General features: G+C 41.0%; 2 protein-coding genes across 2 annotated transcripts; one reads left to right on the plus strand and one right to left on the minus strand.

Moving 5' to 3' along the window:
* Positions 1-902: 902 nt before the first annotated feature.
* LOC135476519 (BRCA1-associated protein-like) lies at positions 903-16,468 on the minus strand. Its single transcript, XM_064756562.1, is given in 17 exon segments — positions 903-1,085; positions 2,511-2,657; positions 3,329-3,442; positions 4,326-4,415; positions 5,193-5,373; positions 6,764-6,831; positions 7,612-7,687; positions 10,286-10,313; positions 10,424-10,481; positions 10,953-11,018; positions 11,229-11,285; positions 11,287-11,343; positions 12,074-12,152; positions 12,539-12,649; positions 14,734-15,178; positions 15,640-15,798; positions 16,309-16,468. Coding segments are annotated over 17 exon segments (1,995 nt in total). The 5' UTR covers positions 16,385-16,468.
* Positions 16,469-17,313: 845 nt separating this feature from the next.
* LOC135476518 (nicotinate-nucleotide pyrophosphorylase [carboxylating]-like) lies at positions 17,314-20,720 on the plus strand. The gene is given in 5 exon segments (XM_064756561.1): positions 17,314-17,540; positions 17,542-17,809; positions 19,198-19,345; positions 19,428-19,435; positions 20,231-20,720. Coding segments are annotated over 5 exon segments (900 nt in total). The 3' UTR covers positions 20,480-20,720.
* Positions 20,721-20,940: the final 220 nt, after the last annotated feature.

The raw sequence follows: 20,940 nt of genomic DNA on the forward strand, positions 1-20,940 counted from the left end.
ATGATCAGTTTCATGTTTGCAATCAAATATCAAAGCTTTCGTTCTCCAAAATTAATGACCCCATAACTTTCTCCAGGAGTTTCTATAGAAAATCTCTTCATAACCCTATGCAAAACCCCCTTCTGATTTCAATCACATGCTGTGCATGAAATCTTTACTAGAAGAAATATATACATATAAACATCAATATATTACATTTTGTGGAGCTAGGCTGAGAAACAGAAAAAGCACTCACTTGTCTAAGCATTCCATCACGTTCAAGTTTCTCACAGATATGCGCAAATACATGTCATCACAATAACAAAAGGTAAGTTTAACAGTGATTCCTGCTGGACAAACAATGCAAGGGGGAAATGTAAAATATGAATGCTATGCAGGAGCACCGAATAGGATCCAAAGCCTACCATGACATAAAATTGCACACGCTGGGATGCATCAACTTCAAATGCACAACAGAAAAAGGAGCAAGAAAGTTCATCAGATTCGCTGCCACCTCGTGCCCACTAATACAAGCAAACAGTTACCCGTTCTGAAGAGACTGACCATGTCATCTTTTCTGAGAACGTACCCTTCTATTCCCCGTATACAACCCTGTTCAACGCCAGCATTAGTCCGCCTTCACCTCTTCCATTCATCTAACTCTGCAAGTTTTCTTCCCACGTGTAACGTTTTCTTGAGCTGATATCACTACTTACAAGACGTATGTCTCAGTTATATCTTCGCTACCTTCTCTTTCTTCACTACAGCAGCCACATATTTCCTCTCTCTCCTTATCATCCATTATCTCTTAACCACTTCTTTCATCTGTCTTCATACACATGTATCTCTCATGTCTCCGGGTATCTGTGCCCCACTAATGCTCCAACCTGAGCACCTTCCCATGCAATCTGCCCCAGGCACTGCTACCTGCCCTTCTTCCTTCCCCGTTTGCCCCTGGGGGAGGGGGACTCCTCTGCAGCTGCCCCGACAATGATCTGCCCCTCTTGGATCTCTGTCTGTGACACCTCTTTTGTTGAGGAAAGTTTTTGCTGAGCTTCCAGGTAAAACATTACATCCCGAAGCTGTTCTCTGAGCTCCTCAATTTCCTGTAAAACAAAAACAAGTCACGTCGACTTTGTGTCGTAATTTACAAAGTTTGTACTCCAGTTTAAAGATTCTACTAACCCCTTCATTTCTTTATTTCAAATGCACAACACTCTTGAGGGAAACTGGACTACTGCGATGCCTGTTTAAACATACAGCCAGTTTTTAAAGTAATATAACTATGCTCCAATCTTTTGTATGGTGAAATGTTGTCCAGCTTGCACAAGTCCCAATAAATAATTTTAAACAGTCTCCTAGAAAGGAAAATCCAAATATGGAATTGGTTTTCATGAAACTGAACATTTCAGTTGTCGTTACATGCTTTCAAACAATTCAAGCTATAGAAAACTTTCAGAATTTGCCTCTTTCTTGCTCTAGGTATCTCGGTTATGTATTCAACCGTTATGTGTATACCTTTATTACATACGTCAGTTATCACAGATTTCTACACCACACATAGCTTTCAACAAGGTAGACAGATTTGTCTTTCAATCACAGTGTTGTATTTCAGGAGAGGTGACACTTTATCAAAACAACAATGTTGTATTTCAGGAGAGGTGATGATCTATCAAAACAACAGTGTTGTAATTCAGGAGATGGGATGATTTATCAAAACAATAATGTTGTATTTCAGGGAAGGTAATGATTTATCAAAACAAGACTGTTATATTTTAGGAGAAGTGATGATTTATCAGAGCAACAGTGTTGTATTTCAGGGGAGGTGATGATTGATCAAAACAACAACGTTGTACTTCAGGAGAAGTGATGAGTTATCAGAACAACAGTGCTGCATTTCAGGAGAAGTGATGATTTATCAGGACAACATTGCTGTATTTCAGGAGAAGTGATGATTTATCAGGACAACAGTGCTGTATTTCAGGAGAAGTGATGATTTATCAAAACAACAGTGTTGTATTTCAGGAGAAGTGATGATTTATCAAAACAACAGTGTTGTATTTCAGGACAGGTGATGATTTATCAAAACAACAATGTTGTATTTCAGGAGAAGTGATGAGTTATTAGGACAACAGTGCTGTATTTCAGGAGAAGTGATGATTTATCAAAACAACAGTGTTGTATTTCAGGAGAAGTGATGATTTATCAAAACAACAGTGTTGTATTTCAGGACAGGTGATGATTTATCAAAACAACAATGTTGTATTTCAGGAGAAGTGATGAGTTATTAGGACAACAGTGCTGTATTTCAGGAGAAGTGATGATTTATCAAAACAACAGTTTTGTATTTCAGGGAAGGTAATGACTTATCAGAATAACAGTGTTGTATTTCAGGAGAGGTGATGATTTATCAAAACAACAATTTTGTATTTCAGGGAAGGTAATGATTTATCAGAATACCAGAGTTGTCATTCAACAGTGTTGTATTTTAGGCAAGGTGATGATCTGTCAGAACACCATATAAGCTATACCTCTTCTTTTGAGGCTGTCAGCTCCTGCACTTTGGTCTCCAGACTGTTCACCCTCTTCTGCCAGGCCTGCTGGTTCTCCAATAACCCCTTGTTCATCTCCTTTTCATCACGAAGCTCTGTCAGCACGGACGTCAAGCGACTGTGCAGCTGTGCAGCACAGAGAAAACACAAAATAGCATTGAATTTCGAATGACTGATTCCGAATACATGTACATGAAATGCGATATATGTCACATCATATTTGCATCCACATGTATTTAAGACTATATCCAGAATTCTATATTTTTTTTATTTTATTTGTTTTTTTGTAAAAATATATTCATAGGATAATAGAGAAATGTAGATCTGGGATCAATCCTGGGTCGAGTCACACTTAAAACTTTAAAAGACGAAGTTGTAATTTCCTCGCTTGGCGTTCAGCATGAAGGGGATAGTGCAACGACTGGTTGACCCGTATCAGTATAATGGTTCAGGCGGGGCGGCTTACTTGCCTTTGCTAAGTCGTCTCAGTGAAGCAGCGCTAGATAACAGAGCGGTGGAAATCCCCCCTGCAACAAGGAGGCACAACACATACACGCTAAGGATTCCTTCGTCGTCACATGACTGAAAAATTGTTGAGCACGACGTTAAACCCCAAGCACTCACTCACTCACTAACAGAGAAATGCTGTCCAATGATTTCAAAGATGGACATAACTGGGTTGGTAAAGACCAAACCAATATCAGAAGGCAAACCTTAATCAAAACTAAATGACACAGGCAGACTTTTGCATATGTATTCATCCAGGCGTTGATTTCAGCGCGGACTTGTAGACTCACCTGTGCCCCTTTCTTCTCTGCTATCTGTTTCTCCTTGGTCACTTGGTCGACTTTGTTCTCTAAAAACTCTGAGTGTTTCTTCGTCTCTTTATACCTAGCCTCAGTGTCAAGAACCTGTCAATGTATGATCATGTAGTTTTACTGGGATCTAGTTATAAATAGCCACGTGTATTTATAATGAATATAAATAATCTGTTTAAAATCACTTTGAGTATTATTTCACTCATATTTGCGTTGATGTAGCAAGTCTGTCCATAACAAATGTATAAGCCTATCTCATTGGAATGTTGACCAATCCAGCTAGTTATCAGGAAAAACAAAAAAACTTTATCCGTTTGCTTTATGCACAGAAAGATCAAAATCAAGGATCAGTTTTAAAGATGGAAATCAAACTTAAATCAGGTTTGAATCCCTGGTTAAAACAGTGCATGAAACTAAGCTACAGGCTAAGCCATAACAAATTCAGCATCAGTGTATCTTTGGTTTACAAGTACAATTTATTTATTCACTCCACTGATTGGTGTTAAATATCATACGCAGTAATTTTTCATTTATTTAACAGTGGTCAAGTTAATATTTGATTTATTTGATTGGTAATTTACGCCATACTCAAGGATACTTCACTTATATGACGGCGGCCAGCATTACCGTGGGAGGAAACCCACGTACTGCCGGAGAGGAAGCCAGCATGAGCTGGACTTGTCAAGTTATGAGTTTGAGTTAACTGGAGTTACATGTACGTGAGTAAATTTTGGTGAGAGCTGGATTTCAGCTTGTGACTTCCCTGGTCAGCACCAAAACCAGCACATTAGCTAGAGCCAGTAGGGCAGCTAGAGATAGTTCCCCTTGCAAGTAAAATTACATGTACACACCATAAAAAGATCAAAAAACCTCACAAGAATTTAGACATTTCAAACAGTAATTCATGGAATTCAGAACACCTCAACTGAAGGAACTGTGATATAAGAAAAGCCTGTGGAAGTGTTGTTATAATCACCTGTTCCTGAGCCACCTGCTCTATGTTCTTCATCTTCTCCTCAAAATACAACCTCTGAGATTCCAGTTGATTGGTTAGCAGATATGTGTACTGAGAAATTAAAGGAAGGTAAAAATAAAAGTTAAAAATTATGTCACATAATAGTAACAACATCTTTCAAAACTCAAAATGTAGATGTATGATATACTAAACGAAGATTTTAACACGTTTTCAATCTTTCAATTTCAAACAATCTCCCCGATAAAGATAAATAAAAAATTATTTACATTTACACTACATGTACATGTAATTAAATGTGTGACAGCCAATGGCAGAAAAGAATGTGAAATTTGGTGATCAATTCAACACATGTTGACAAAGAATTGCCTGACAGTACGTTTACAAACTGGGAACAGAATACAAACCAAATACGAACCAAATACCACCATGCAAATAAAACATTTTTTCATACAACTATTTTGTGGAGAGGATTAGTATAACAATATTTGAGAACATTTAATAACTGAAGTATTGGATGGGAAAGTACTTGACATCTTTATATATATCACACAGTTGTGGCTTAACTTTTGAAGAAATTTTGAACCAAAAGATGGCAATGACAAATCTTGGTATCGCTTTCACTGTCTGAATCAAGTGGATAACATACATGTACGCCTTAATTTATTTACTCTATTGGTGTTTTATGCCGTACTCAAGAATATTTCACTTATACGACGGTGACTAGCATGGTGAGAGGAAACCAGGCAGAGTCTGGTAGAAACCTACGACCATCCGCAGGTTCTTGGCAGATGATCCCACATACAGCCGGAGACGAAGCCAGCATGTACACCTTTAATGACCTCTTTGTACATTTCACAGGTGAATTACCTCTAGTGTGAGGGAGGTGAGTTTCTCTTCCTGTACAAAGTTGCCACCTTCGTCCACCTGGACTAGTTTACCGTCAGTCTTGTTCTGTACCAGTCTGTGCACATAATTATCCCCGGTGTAGTCCCACACGCGGTTACTACCTAGCTGCATGGCATACGTGTGCTGTGTCTCCTGGAAATGCCTGAAAGAAAAAAACAAAACAAAAAAAAAACAGTGCATGTGCACCGACTTCCTATAAGGGAGAAGAAAGCATAAAAATCATGCCAAAATTTACAAATATCGTCTTCAATATTTTTTGTGACTTTCTCTTTCAGGAGATACTCAGCATTGGAAAATCGTTTTGTATGGTGGGTATTTGGGACCACATCTTGGTATGCATCGTGTTTGCATAATGTTGTTCCAAATAAGCATGTAAATGCATGTCTAATAAATTTATTTGAATGCAAATTTGTTGTTTATATCCAAACACATACCTTTAATCTGAATGATGATAATATTTATGAATATATTAAAAACATAAATATGGTCAAAATCAAGGATGAACACATTTGCTAGCTGGAAAGACCAAATTCTAGCGTAAACAACTTTAATAAACACATGTGTTACATCTTTATTTATAACATTATCACACAAAGACAATATATACCATGACATACAACCTATACATGCCAAAAGGTGGTCACAAATACCAACCATACAAAAATCATTTACAACATATTATTTTCCTTTAAAGAAAACTCGAAAAAATATTGAAGAACACACTTACAACTAACTTTTCGCACTTTGTCATCAGAAATTGTGACATGTATCAGCTGACCATAACATCATCGTTGTGTACACAATTTGGAACATAATTTTCTTATGTCGGTGGTTAAATTGACCATGGAGCTCTTTCACTAGGCAGTAACTGTTCCAACAGTTACACCCATAGTCTTATGCCTATTACTGCCAGCAGAACTCATCTATGTGTACATTACCACCCTTGTCCCACGGCAGTAGCTATGACGTAATGCAAGATCACTTGTTTAGGCATAAACTACGAGAAGTGGGACCTTGGCTTCTGAAGTGGGTGTAATGCAGTATGTACCATACAGTAGATTATCCAATGACACTAACAACTAGTTTCTAGTCAACAAAATTCAGAAAAAAACATGACATCAGCCAAGCAGAGTTGCAGGTCTTAAATCCAGTCTGTGTTCTTCAGCTTAGCTAGGACATACATGTTTGACATTCATGTGCATGCAAGCTGTATATCTATTATACATGTACATGTATTTTCATTGTGAGATTTCTAAATTCCTTCAAACGGCTTAAAACTATATAACCTTTATCTTGGTTTTCAAATCCGTCCTGAAGTTAGGGTCTTCAACTGGCCAGTACTGGTGTAAGTTTTGAAACTCGCCATTCTTCTCTCATTTAACCACAGCTTACTCATTATTAAAAATGCACCAATTAAACGGGAGAGTGACCTCAGTGGAGGTAATTCAGTGTAGCCCAATAGTCAGTGATACCACAACCCATTCTCTTAACCATGAATCAAACTAAGCCAAACTGAATGAGTAAAGACTGACCTGAAAGCATGCCTGGCCACATATCTGCCACATCCTACATGACCACAGATCAGACAGATCCACAGGCTCTGCAACATCAATGACACATCATCACATTACATCACAGGTACTACTCATAGGTGTCAAAAAAAAGATGTCATATGATGGAAAATACAGTTCAAAGAATCAACAGAAGCAACCAAGTCTAATGTGCTGGCAGGTAATAAGGTGATAAAATATTTGTAAATGTTAAATTATTTATTTATTTGATTGGTGTTTTACTCCCTACTCATGAATGTTTCACTTATACAGCGGCGGCCAGCATTATGGTCGGAGGAAAGCAGGCAGAGCCCAGGGGGAAACTCATGACCATCCAGCAGGTTGCTGCCAGATCTTCACGTGTTCGGCCGGAGAGGAAGCCAGCATGTGCTGGGCTTGAACTCACAGCGACCTCATTGGTGAGAGGCTCCTGGGTCATTACGCTGCGCTAGCGTGCTAAGCAACTGAGCCACGGAGGCCATAATGTTAAATATACAGTATATATGCATGTTACAAATGTGCGTGTAGCTACATGTACAATCAACTTAATTAGTAGACAGTTGCTTTGTGACAGAGGGACCCAAATTAAAAGGTCTTGTAATATGGATGGAAAACACTGGAGTGCATCTCGTCATGTATCTGACAAGCCTTTCACGTTAAAACCTCAGTGGAAGCTGTATTAAAGTATACCTATCTCAGAGGTTAATAGCTGATTCAGACTGGATGCGCTGACAACAGCCTGAGCTTTACACGGAACTTAAAAACACTGAAAATGGTGAATATTTGCAGAAATGCTTTTTACGTATCTGCCCTTAAACATTTGTTAGTACCTCTTGTGATCCACATTCTATGCACCTGTTGTCAGCCACTTCTTCTGGTGTCTGACAATAACGACACACAGGGCAACTGAAATGAACAAAGCCGTTACAAATACATGTTCTACTGGTCAGGCACATACATGTGCAGTACTGTCCAATCCAAATGAAATACCCTATGCAGATCATACGGCCATTATGGGCAGACAAGCACAGGTGTTGGAACCATCCCGGTCGCATCTTATGCAGATCTTGGTCAGCTCGTACATGTAGTCTCGCTTGGACCATTTTACGGCACTTTGTCTAGACGCTAGCTATAAACATGACACGATCTATCTTCTGTCTGCTTACCTGGTAAAGCAGGTGTGGTGACAAAAAAGAATTAGTGAATGGTTTATCATTAGCCTAATTCTTACTCATTCAAACAAGTGAAAAGGTGATTCATCCCAATCCGTGACATTTTGCCTTCCAGTTTCTCGACGAAGTTTATTAGCGTCAGTGAAAATGTAAAATCGTAACTGGATAACCGGAGATAATGTAAGTTCACGCCAAAAATGTGTGCTAATAATATAAATTAACCGTTCATGGGATGTATATTATCAAGTGTAAGTTCTGCTATAAATAAACACAAAATTTAGCACTTAAATTGACTTCCTTAAAAAATTTTGCATACAAGAAAAGTGTATATGAAGGTTATGGTTTTTCCATAATGGCTTCACACAGACACCACGATTTTAACACCTGTTCTTACCTGGTGTCTCCTCATTGTGACAGACAGGTTATGTGGAAGGAGTGGTTACAAAGGATTGTCACCATGCCATCAATAGCTTCACACAGACACCACGATTTTAACACCTGTGCTTACCTGGTGTCTCCCCACTGTGACAGACAGGCCATGTGGAAGGAGTGGTTACACAGGATTGTCAGGATGCCATCAATGCCTTCACACAGACACCACGATTTTAACACCTGTGCTTACCTGGTGTCTCCCCATTGTGACAGACAGGCTATGTGGAAGGAGTGGTTACAAAGGATTGTCACCATGCCATCAATAGCTTCACACAGACACCACGATTTTAACACCTGTGCTTACCTGGTGTCTCCCCACTGTGACAGACAGGCTATGTGGAAGGAGTGGTTACAAAGGATTGTCAGGATGCCATCAATGCCTTCACACAGACACCACGATTTTAACAGCTGTGCTTACCTGGTGTCTCCCCATTGTGACAGACAAGCTATGTGGAAGTAGTGGTTACAAAGGATTGTCAGGATGCCATCAATAGCTTCACACAGACACCACGATTTTAACACCTGTTCTTACCTGGTGTCTCCTCATTGTGACAGACAGGCTATGTGGAAGGAGTGGTTACAAAGGATTGTCACCATGCCATCAATAGCTTCACACAGACACCACGATTTTAACACCTGTGCTTACCTGGTGTCTCCCCACTGTGACAGACAGGCCATGTGGAAGGAGTGGTTACACAGGATTGTCAGGATGCCATCAATGCCTTCACACAGACACCACGATTTTAACACCTGTGCTTACCTGGTGTCTCCCCATTGTGACAGACAGGCTATGTGGAAGGAGTGGTTACAAAGGATTGTCACCATGCCATCAATAGCTTCACACAGACACCACGATTTTAACACCTGTGCTTACCTGGTGTCTCCCCACTGTGACAGACAGGCTATGTGGAAGGAGTGGTTACAAAGGACTGTCAGGATGCCATCAATGCCTTCACACAGACACCACGATTTTAACAGCTGTGCTTACCTGGTGTCTCCCCATTGTGACAGACAAGCTATGTGGAAGTAGTGGTTACAAAGGATTGTCAGGATGCCATCAATGGCTTCACACAGACACCACGATTTTAACACCTGTGCTTACCTGGTGTCTCCCCACTGTGACAGACAGGCTATGTGGAAGGAGTGGTTACACAGGATTGTCAGGATGCCATCAATAGCTTCACACAGACACCACGATTTTAACACCTGTGCTTACCTGGTGTCTCCCCACTGTGACAGACAGGATATGTGGAAGGAGTGGTTACACACGATTGTCAAGATGCCATCAATGGCTTCACACAGACACCACGATTTTGACACCTGTGCTTAACTGGTGTCTCCCCATTGTGACAGACAAGCTATGTGGAAGGAGTGGTTACAAAGGATTATCAGGATGCCATCAATGCCTTCACACAGACACCACAATTTTAACACCTGTGCTTACCTGGTGTCTCCCCACTGTGACAGACAGGATATGTGGAAGGAGTGGTTACACAGGATGGTCACGATGCCATCAATAGCTTCACACAGACACCACGATTTTAACACCTGTGCTTACCTGGTGTCTCCCCATTGTGACAGACAGGCTATGTGGAAGGAGTGGTTACAAAGGATTGTCAGGATGCCATCAATGGCTTCACACAGACACCACGAATTTTAAACACCTGTGCTTACCTGTGTCTCCCCACTGTGACAGACAGGCTATGTGGAAGGAGTGGTTACAAAGGATTGTCAGGATGCCATCAAGCCTTCACACAGACACCACGATTTTAACAGCTGTGCTTACCTGGTGTCTCCCCATTGTGACAGACAAGCTATGTGGAAGTAGTGGTTACAAAGGATTGTCAGGATGCCATCAATGGCTTCACACAGACACCACGATTTTAACACCTGTGCTTACCTGGTGTCTCCCCACTGTGACAGACAGGCTATGTGGAAGGAGTGGTTACACAGGATTGTCAGGATGCCATCAATAGCTTCACACAGACACCACGATTTTAACACCTGTGCTTACCTGGTGTCTCCCATTGTGACAGACAGGATATGTGGAAGGAGTGGTTACACAAGATTGTCAGGATGCCATCAATAGCTTCATCCTGAAATGAAACCACAGGAGTACTTGTATGAAATAGTGGACACTTACATCATTTGTTACAAATTTGCAACAAGAATAAATGTATGTACTATACATGTGCAGACATTTGATGTGTCATAAACCTTGTAACAAATAACTAGAATAACTAAAGAAAGTGCTGAAACTTCATTATAACAACAGAAAATCAATGTTGTATATTATTCTTAGTACAAGCTAAGTACCTCACTCGATCAACTGTTTACTTATCCATATATGGAATAACAGTAAACAACATTAACTGAATGAAAGCATCCAGGGAAATATTCTTAAACTCTTCTGGTTTCTCACTGAGAGTGTGAGTGTCAAGTTCAAGTTTCTCCTGTCAAACTATCAAAAAACTTTTACAATTTGATAAAATACTTTTTCATATCACTGTAATGTATAGTTTGATCAGGGGAGATAACTACCACAAAAGGGAGATAATCACACTTACCATCCTTTCCAGGCATACTGGACAGTTAGGCAGCTCAGTAAGCCCTGGTACTGGTAGACAAGCTCCCTGTGAAACAAAAAACAGTCAAACAATTCAGGCTGTACTCTTTTACTATTGAACACATCTAACCACAAACAACTGTTTTATCCCCAGGTTTTGTGTATCAGAAACAATAAATTCTAAACATAAAACAGTTGACCACAAAATGTAATATTATTATCATTGGTGTGTAATATTTTATTACTGTGTGTATGTATATATAATGTTAACATTTACCTCCCCTGCTTTGACTGACTCGACTTTGGCCACATAGACTAGATGACACACATAGTCCCTCTATTGAGTTGAAGGGAATGCCATTGTAGTTACTGTAAAACTCATCTGCAAGTGTCTGCCAAAACAGAAGAAAACCCTCACTTTATTAAATCATGGGTACATACTGAAAATCCTCAACTGATTCGACCAACATTATCCACAGAACACTTTTACCTACCAAATATTGTCAATATGAATGACATTTAATGATGTTCTCAAGGATCAGATTTCATTTCTGTGATATCGGTCAAGTCAATGAGTGGAAGAAACTGGAGTGCCTGGAGTACAGCACATCCCTTTTGCCAGATACCCAGCAAATCTTCTGGCTTGTTTATTTATTTGACTGATTAGTGTTTTACACCGTACTCAAGAATACGATCAGTGAGGAAGCCAGCATGGACTGGGCTTAAGCTCACAGGAACTGCACTGGTGGGAGAATTCTGTGCCATTGTGCTGCACTAGCACTGTGGACCACTTGGCCACAGAGACCTTTCTTATCACTTAAAGCCATAGCCAAATCATGTATGGTTTACGGATACATTATACAACACATTACTGTACAGCACATACATTTTCATCTTTTTCCGTCACTTAGACCAAATGTTTGTCAAAGAACATGAGGGGAAGTTTGTCAGAAACTTTCCAAAGGTCACTCATATACATCCACACATACATGTACAACTAACCATACATCATACAAACAAACAATTCCCGGCTGTGGAGTTAACCAACATCACACAAATAAAAGAAAATGCCAACGAAAGCCATAGCAATGGATGTATAATCTATCAGTCTTGATGTCCTACCTGATTTCTAAATTTGATGAGGAGCATGTACTGGTTGGGACTGGAGTCTCGGATGATCCGCATGAACTCCACACCAGAGCTAAAAGCACAAAACTTCAGTCAGTGTATACAATGAAAGTATGTAACAATTGCACAGTGACAACAATTTTTTCAGGCACGTTGTATTCTCATCGTTCATGATTATCATCCCTTGACAGGGTAAATAAGTTTGAAAAGTCACAGCTAAGATTACTAAAAGTAGCAGTAGAGAATGGTATAATATATTTACTTATTTGACTGATGTTGTTTATGCCTTACTCAAGAATACTCAAGAACTTGAGGGATAGTTGTGGGTTTCTCCTGGGCTCTTTCCTGTTTCCTCCTACCATAATGCTGGAGTTGGAAAATATTTTTTAGTATGGCCTAAAATTCCTATCAAATAAAAAAAATGAATACACCAAACAAAATGAGCAATAGTGTACTCACTGTACAGCAGCTGTGAACTGCAGGACATCATGGATAGTGAAAGCTGCAGGGACTGTCAGGATGCACACCATCTCACTACGCGGGATGTCCTCGTTCAGCGGAGTCAGTTGACTGAGAAACAGACAAACATGCTTCATCACACTTTTAGAAGGACAGATTTTTTTATTTTCACAAAGCCAGAACGTTTAAAAGTGTTGTTTTTCCAGCGGATTAAATATTTTTGTAATGTCGAAGGAGCGTATAAAAATTACAAAAGCAAAATTGAAAATCATCTGGTTTCTCAGAAAGGTGGACAATTCCAGCAATTTTCCCTGTTAAAGACTGATTTACATGATCAGAACGCCTTGAAAACTAGAAATTTTAAAAACATCAAAATCAGACAAAGCTGGATTTTCAGTTTTAATTCTCTTCCATTTTTAAAGTTATTCAGAGTCAGCTAACCATAAAACACAGAATAAAGTTACTGTCACATTGTATACAAAATCCCAGAACACAGAGCACCATTGGTTATCAGAGTCGTGATCAAATGCCATTAATGTTTTAAGCTCATAAGGAATTGTTAATCCATTATCCTAAGGCTTCATTAACATAGAGTCACAGGCTCACTACAGCCAAATCACTGGCAGGTAACAGGCTTGACACAGGCAGACCACAGACAGGCTGCAGACCCATTAAAGCCAAACCACTGGCAGGTTACAGGCTTGACACAGGCAGATCATTGGCAGGCTACAGGCTCACTACAGGCAGACAACAGACAAGCTACAGGCTTGACACAGGCAGACCACTGACAGGCTACAGGCTCACTACAGCCAAATCACTGGCAGGTTACAGGCTTGACATAGGCAGACCACTGACAGGCTACAGACTCATTACAGTCAAACCACTGGCAGGTTACAGGCTTGACACAGGCAGATCATTGGCAGGCTACAGGCTCACTACAGGCAGACAACTGACAAGCTACAGGCCTGCCACAGGCAGACCACTGACAGACTACAGTCTCACTACAGGCACTGGTAGACTATTGAGTCATGACAGCCAAATCACTGGCAGGTTACAGGCTAGACACAGGCAGACCACTGACAGGCTACAGGCTCACTACAGGCACACAACTGACAAGCTACAGGCTAACTACAGGCAAATCACTGGCACACTATTGAGTCATGACAGCAGGCAGGTCACAGGCTTGATACAGGCAGACAACTGACAGGCTACAGACTCACTACAGCCAAACCACTGGCAGGTTACAGGCTTGACACAGGCAGACAACTGATAGGCCACAGACTCACTACAGCCAAACCACTGGAAGGTTAGATGCTTCACACATGCAGATCACTGACAGGCTACAGGCTCACTACAGGCAAATCACTGGCAGACTATTGAGTCATGGCAGCCAAACCACTTGCAGGTTTAAGGTTCACTACAGGCAAATCACGGACAGGCTACAGACTAACTACAGCCAAACCACTGGCAGGTTACAGGCTCACTACAGGCAAATCACTGGCAGACTTATGACTCACTACAGCCAACCACTGGCAGGTCAGAGGCTTGATACAGGTAGACCACTGACAGGCTATACACTGACTACAGCCAACCACTGGCAGTTCACAGGCTTGATACAGGCACACCACTGACAGGCTATACACTGACTACAGCCAACCACTGGCAGGTTAGCTTGAAACAGGTAAACCACTGACAGGCCATACACTGACTACTGCCAACCACTTGCAGGTCACAGGCTTGGTACAGGCAAACCACTGACAGGCTGTACACTGACTACAGTCAACCACTGGCAGGTCACAGGTTTGATACGGGTAGACCACTGACAGGCTATACACTGACTAGAGCCAACCGCTGGCAGGTCACAGGCTTGGCACAGGCAGACCACTGACAGGCTATACACTGACTACAGCCACACCACTGGCAGGTCACAGGTTTGATAAGGACAGACCACTGACAGGCTATACAATGACTACAGCCAACCACTGGCAGGTCACAGGCTTGGTACAGGCAGACCACTGACAGGCTATACACTTACTACAGCCAACCGCTGGCAGGTCACATGTTTGATACAGGCAAACCACTGACAGCTTACTGCAACCAAACCAGTTGCATGCCTCATGCATGCGGTTGAGATACGTGTACATGTATGAAATGACAGTTCACTGACTAGGTTGCACTGTAAGTAAACAGCTTACTTGTCCTTGTAGATATGAAGCAGACCTTTGGTGACCTCAACCATGGGATTGCCGGAAAAGAAGTATATTGTGCCCGGGCCTTTTGGCAAAGGGCTGTGACTCTGGGGACGTTTAATCCCCGAACCAGGGTGCATAGATGCATGGGAATCATCAGGAAACATGGGAGAGTAGCCAACTTCCACGGAACCACCCCTTGTCTGTGACTGAGACTTCCTGGCTGTGACACGATCAGCAGACCTCGAGCGCTTGGGTCTTGTGAAAGTTGATTGTGGCCTTGTAGAAACTTCTTCTGCAGTGTTAGAAGCTGCACTGTTGGTGTTGAAGTCTCGAACCTGTTGACTGTCCTCAGTAGATATGCTGGACACAACAGATGCGTAGGATGAGTCAGATTTCCCACCTGTCCCACATTTGACAAGCTGAACAGTTTTTTCATCTGTGTCTGGCCCTTAAAATAGTCAAACAGAAAAGATATATTACTGTTTAGTATCAACTCCTACAAAAGGAGAAGATATATTCAGAGAAAAATTAAAATGCATTAGCCATTGTTCTCATAGGCTAATTAACCGGATTCAAAAAAGCATGTAGTTATAATCTATAAGAAAATGTTACGAGAGGTTTCACTGTTGTTTAGCTTTAAAACCTTTATCATAGAGAGTGTAGAAAGGTCTATAACAGGTGGAAGGATCCCTTATACTACCAGATACTAGGTAAATGTAACAACTGTATATAATCTGGAACTTGAGCATCTTTGCTGAACCAGGCTTAAGTATTCTTAATGTACTAATGATTTTGCCTTCATCACAGCACAACCTTTTCTCGAACACTTACATGCTTTACTATATGCCTGCCACCCATCCCACTACCCCTTCTCCATACACAATGTCTATGAGCTATCCATATAAGTACCTTCATTGACTATTGTCTCAATTGTGACATCTTGCATCTTCCTTTGTCCTATGTACTTGTCCAGGTTTTGTGTTTCTGAGGGAACATCGTCTGGTCCAAATCTTTGATTACGGGAGCCTGCTTCATGCTTCTTCTCTGATGTCATGATGAATTTTGGTGCTGGGAAAAAATACACATAAAATAATGGTATATCGGTATTGTGACCACCTATCACACTGTAATGTTTCTAAAGATGAATGTGCATAAACTAATGATACAATAAATTTCGGGTTTTTTTAAGAATATGTACAGAGGGATTTGTTAAAATGAGATTGCTGTCACGTAGTAGAATGACGTCAATTTATTCCAGAATTCTCCTTAGTGACAAATAATAGAACATAGACCAACAGCGGCAACACATGTAAAAAAGAAAACTCATCTGGCCCACCATTTCTTGAATTATGCATACATTTATTCCTTCAACCTGCTATATATGCGTAAGGCATATATAATTCCACATTTTTTCCGTAGAATATGACATGTCAAAGACTGAAATACTGTCGCACTATTTCAGGGCTCTGAGATGAATGACATTGACAAATTTTTAACTTGACATTACAACATAGATGAGCCTGGAGTCCAGTTTTCGAGTGCAGCTGAACATTGTGTGAAAGCAGACCTCTTACATACCTTGATAAGCAAATGATTTGGGAGTTATACTGTCGTCGGCCACTTCAAGACGTAGAACAAGAAGAGACACCGACATCACTGCAAGTTGTCAAAAGACAGTGAAATAAACAACGCAAATACATAATCTATCCGCGAATAATGAGGGATGTTGTGACATAAGTCCCTTTTCTTCCTCTAACGAAGAAGAGCTCGCGTTAGATCTCTACGATTGGGCTGGTTTCAGGCGAGAGCGACAGGCGGACTGCACTCTTGCACGAGAGCCCATCATTCCGAGGCCAAGCAGTGAAGTTTTTAAACGAAACCTTGTTGTTTTGTGTGTGTGCTCGACGTACATTAAGCCAGCTGTAAAGCAATTCCATCGAATGGAATGGAAAAGAGTTATTTTTACCTGCAGATGATGAATTATGCGGATCACTTTCATGTTAAAAGTTCACCGATATAAATCTCAAACTAATAGGCCCTACACAGGATAACTTGATTCTGAACCACTGCAAAACCTGGAGACAAATTTAGCCCCAGCTGAGTGAACCAAATATACATGTAGGCCTATACGTAGATCATGTGAACAAATGCATGCTTTAGTGTGGACGAAACTGACATTAAAATTTGTTGTACCGTAGCCTTCTAACTTTCACTTTTTTCAGTTCAATTGTTGTTTGATGATTCATATATTTAATCGGTAACTTGTATATGAAGCAGTAATTTCAAAAAATCAGTTTTGTTTCAGAGTTAGTCCGGTCAGCATCAAGTGTTTCAACCTCATCCACATGCACGGCGAAATATTCCGAATGCTGGAGATCCCTTGCAGCATCGCGTCGCGCCACAACAAACCCAAACACGTTAACAACTTGAGGTTAAGTTGTACTGTACATGAATGAGAACAACATATCTGGCTTTCCCGAGGTTAGTGCAGATATCATAATGAGTTCAGAGGAGGAAAAGACCTCCGACAGCCCTCGATTTCCAAATTTCTCGACTCTTTTAAACCCGGTGACTGTTCGCCACATGGTGCGTGAGTGGTTGAAGGAAGATTCCCCAAGTTTTGACTACGGCGGGTTTGTTGTCGGGGAGAAAGAGGAAGAGGCCGTCCTTCTTTTAAAAAGCCCCGGCGTCTTAGCAGGCGCACCATTCGTGGAAGCTGTGTTCAAAGAGTTAAACTGTGAAGTAGAGTGGTTGGTCACGGAAGGGACGTTTTTGGAATCGGTGAGGACTGTAGCGAAAATCACAGGAAAGTCCGGCGGTTGTTGTTGGTGAGCGAGTAGCTCTAAACTGCATTATGAGATGTAGTGGTGTAGCGACGGTGGCCAGGCGCCTATGCCAGGCGGCTAAAAAGGCCGGTTGGGGCGGGGAGGTCGCCGGAACCCGCAAAACCACCCCCGGATTCAGACTTGTGGAGAAGTACGCCCTGTTAGTTGGCGGCATTTCCACCCACCGCTTCGATCTGTCATCCATGATCATGTTAAAAGATAATCATATATGGGTGGCAGGTAATATTGAACAGGTGAGGGAAAACAACACGCCATATTTGTTACACATATTATATATCTCTGGTACATACAAAGTCTTTTATTCTTTTGAATGATTATCAAACCTTCATTTTTTATCTCTACCTCTTTTACCAGTGCTTCTATAGAATTATAGAAAATTATGGAGAAGTACTAAAAATAATATGCATGTTATGAAGGAATTAGTGTTGTAAGTGGGTGAGGGTGCGTTGGTGTAATCTTACATGAAGTTAACTGGAGACCACATACCTTTTGCCGGCCAATAAATTTGTGACTGAGATTTTATACGGCAATCACAAAGAAATCATGTAAGTGAAATATTCATACATAAGGCATAACATACCAATCAAAAATAAAATCAAAATTTGAAAATTTGATCAAAATACTAGATATTGTTGTATAAAATTAAAAGTAATGTCATTACCTTAGCAGAAAGGAAACGTATTACACGCATATATAAACACTGTAGTACGACAACAGAACTCCAGACTGGATTTTAAATTAACATGAGAACAACTTACAAGGACCTGTGGAGTGAAGGACTATGCTAGGGAGGAAGTGGACAGTCCTGATTTTAATGCCTCTGATGGGTGGCTTTGCCATTTCTTAGCACGCCACATTCTGTTTGTTCGGAAACGAACAACTGTGACCCAGTAGTTATTCAAGGATTTTGACAGTAAGACTGAAATCTTCCAGAACTATAGGGGGAATTGTTTTCAATTGTTTCAATGGTTTTCAGTATGGGGGAATCTCTGGTAGTAGTAACCAAGAATACCATTTCCAGCAACGGAAAACTGTCCTGAAAAACATCACACTCATGGAGATTTACTTTTACCCCTTTTGATAGGGGTAAAAGTAATTAAAGTAAAGTTATGTATTTGTGATGGATGCCCAGGTTGTGGGAGGATACTCCACAAAGATTGAGGTGGAGTGTAGACCTGCATGTACATGTACTCTGTTACAGGCTGTAAGGATGCCCGGGTTGTGGGAGGGTTCTCCACAAAGTGTAGGTGGAGGTGGAGTGTAGACGTACATGTACATGTACTCTGTTACAGGCTGTGAAAGATGCCCAGTCTGTGGAAGGGTTCTCCACAAAGATTGAGGTGGAGTGTAGGCCTATGTGTACATGTACTCTGTTACAGGCTATGAAGGATGCTATTAAAGATTGAGATGGAGTGTAGGCCTACGTGTACATGTACTCTGTTACACGGTGTGAAGGATGCCCAGGTGGTGGGAGGACTCTCTACAGAGATTGAGGTGGAGTTTAGACCTATGTGTACATGGACTCTGTTACAGGCTGTAAAGGATGCCCAGGTTGTGGGAGGGTTCTCCACAAAGATTGAGGTGGAGTGTAGACCTATGTGTAATTGCTACTCTGTTACAGGCTGTGAAGGATGCCCGGGTTGTGGGAGGGTTCTCCACAAAGATTGAGGTGGAATGTAGGAGTGTGGAGGAGGCCCAGGAAGCAGCACAGGCTGGAGCTGAAGTCGTCATGCTGGACAACTTTGAACCTGCTGTAAGATTACATGCATGTACTGCTAGTCTATATACTAAAGCTTGGGGAATTTATTGCTGCCGCCTGGTGTTATGGCTGTTAGGGTAAGGCTGTAAGAGTAAGGCCAGTATTTTATCCAGACTTTGGTCGTGCTACAGACTTTAAAAATGAGAATCATGGATTTAGACAACATTAAGGTATATTTTCTGTTTTATGGGCATTTTATTTTTGTTCTGATCTTGTATGTTTTAGATGATTTTCCCATTTTTTCAAAGGCTTTCCAATCACTTTAATACAAGAAGGTGTATGTCTTCAACAGGAACAATTTGCTGGAACAGTCCACATTTTCCTCAAATCAGATTATTTTTCACTTTTATTTTTGTAACCTCTTCCTGCTTTGATAACGAATGCTTTCTTCCTGTAAAACAAAAATTGGAATTAGTGTGGCCTTAGTGAGAAATATAAAATAGAATGATGAGACAACATTTTTTGAAGCCATTTTGTTTAAGAAGGTTTTAATAATCTTGAAATAGGGTGTCCAAAGGTCACTAATTTTTTTAACAAAAACTAACTAACTGACAAAACTGTAACTGAGGTAGAATGAAAAGAGGCCGTATTTCACCGGTTACATGTGACCAGTTGCCACCTATTACTTTGTCACTGCTCTGGTTTTGCTACCTGTGTTGTAAGTCTTATATTGTATTGGCCCACCTTGATTAAAGATGCCAAAATAGGGCTGTTCTCAGTTGTGCTTTTGGCATGACACAAAAATATAAATATCTGTCAAACATTGAGACTGGTTGCAAGGAGACATGATTTCAGTTATGACTGAAATAAATGATTGTTGACAGTAACATTAAACCATGACCAAACGAATGAATTGTCAGTCAGCACATTTGTTTTAATTTGCGTTCTTCTTCAGGCGGCGAAGTCTGCATCCAGCATTCTGAAGGAGAAATTCCCCAGCTTGACCATAGAGGCCAGTGGAGGGATCACAGAGGACAATATCCTTCAGTATTTTGACCAAAACATTGATGTGGTGTCACTGAGCAAGCTTACCCAGGGTTATGAGGCTCTGGACTTCTCCATGAAAATCCTCAAAGACGGCCGTGATCCCAGAAACTTACCTGTAAAATCAGAAGATGTTTCCAAGAAACAAAATTCTGTTTGATGGTAATTTCTAGGTATAAACTTTGTCTCGTGTGTTTTCTTCTAAAGAAAGTGTGATAATGGTGTGCTCAACAGTGTTTTCATAGCAATAAGGCATTCATGAGTTTTGTGTTTGTTTTTGATCAGTGGTGGAAAATTTGTGATGATTTTGTGATGAACACAGCACCAGCCTCCTTCAGAGTGGCATGCCACTAACTCACTACCACATGTAGCCAAGAGTAGCAGGCTTCTGGCTGTCCGCAACCAGGCTGAAGGTTATCTGTGGCATAGCTCATCACCAGCACACTTGTAGCAGGCTTCTAGCTGTCCACAACGAGGCTGAAGGTTCTCCGTGACATAGCTGACCACGAGCACACTTGTAGCAGGCTTCTGGCTGTCCACAACCAAGCTCATGGTTCTCTGTAGTATGCCACTAGCTCACCACTAGCACACTTGTAGCAGGCTTCTAGCTGTCCACTACTG

Source organism: Liolophura sinensis, chromosome 10 (assembly GCF_032854445.1).
Source record: "Liolophura sinensis isolate JHLJ2023 chromosome 10, CUHK_Ljap_v2, whole genome shotgun sequence".
In the NCBI taxonomy this organism is placed as follows: domain Eukaryota; kingdom Metazoa; phylum Mollusca; class Polyplacophora; order Chitonida; family Chitonidae; genus Liolophura; species Liolophura sinensis.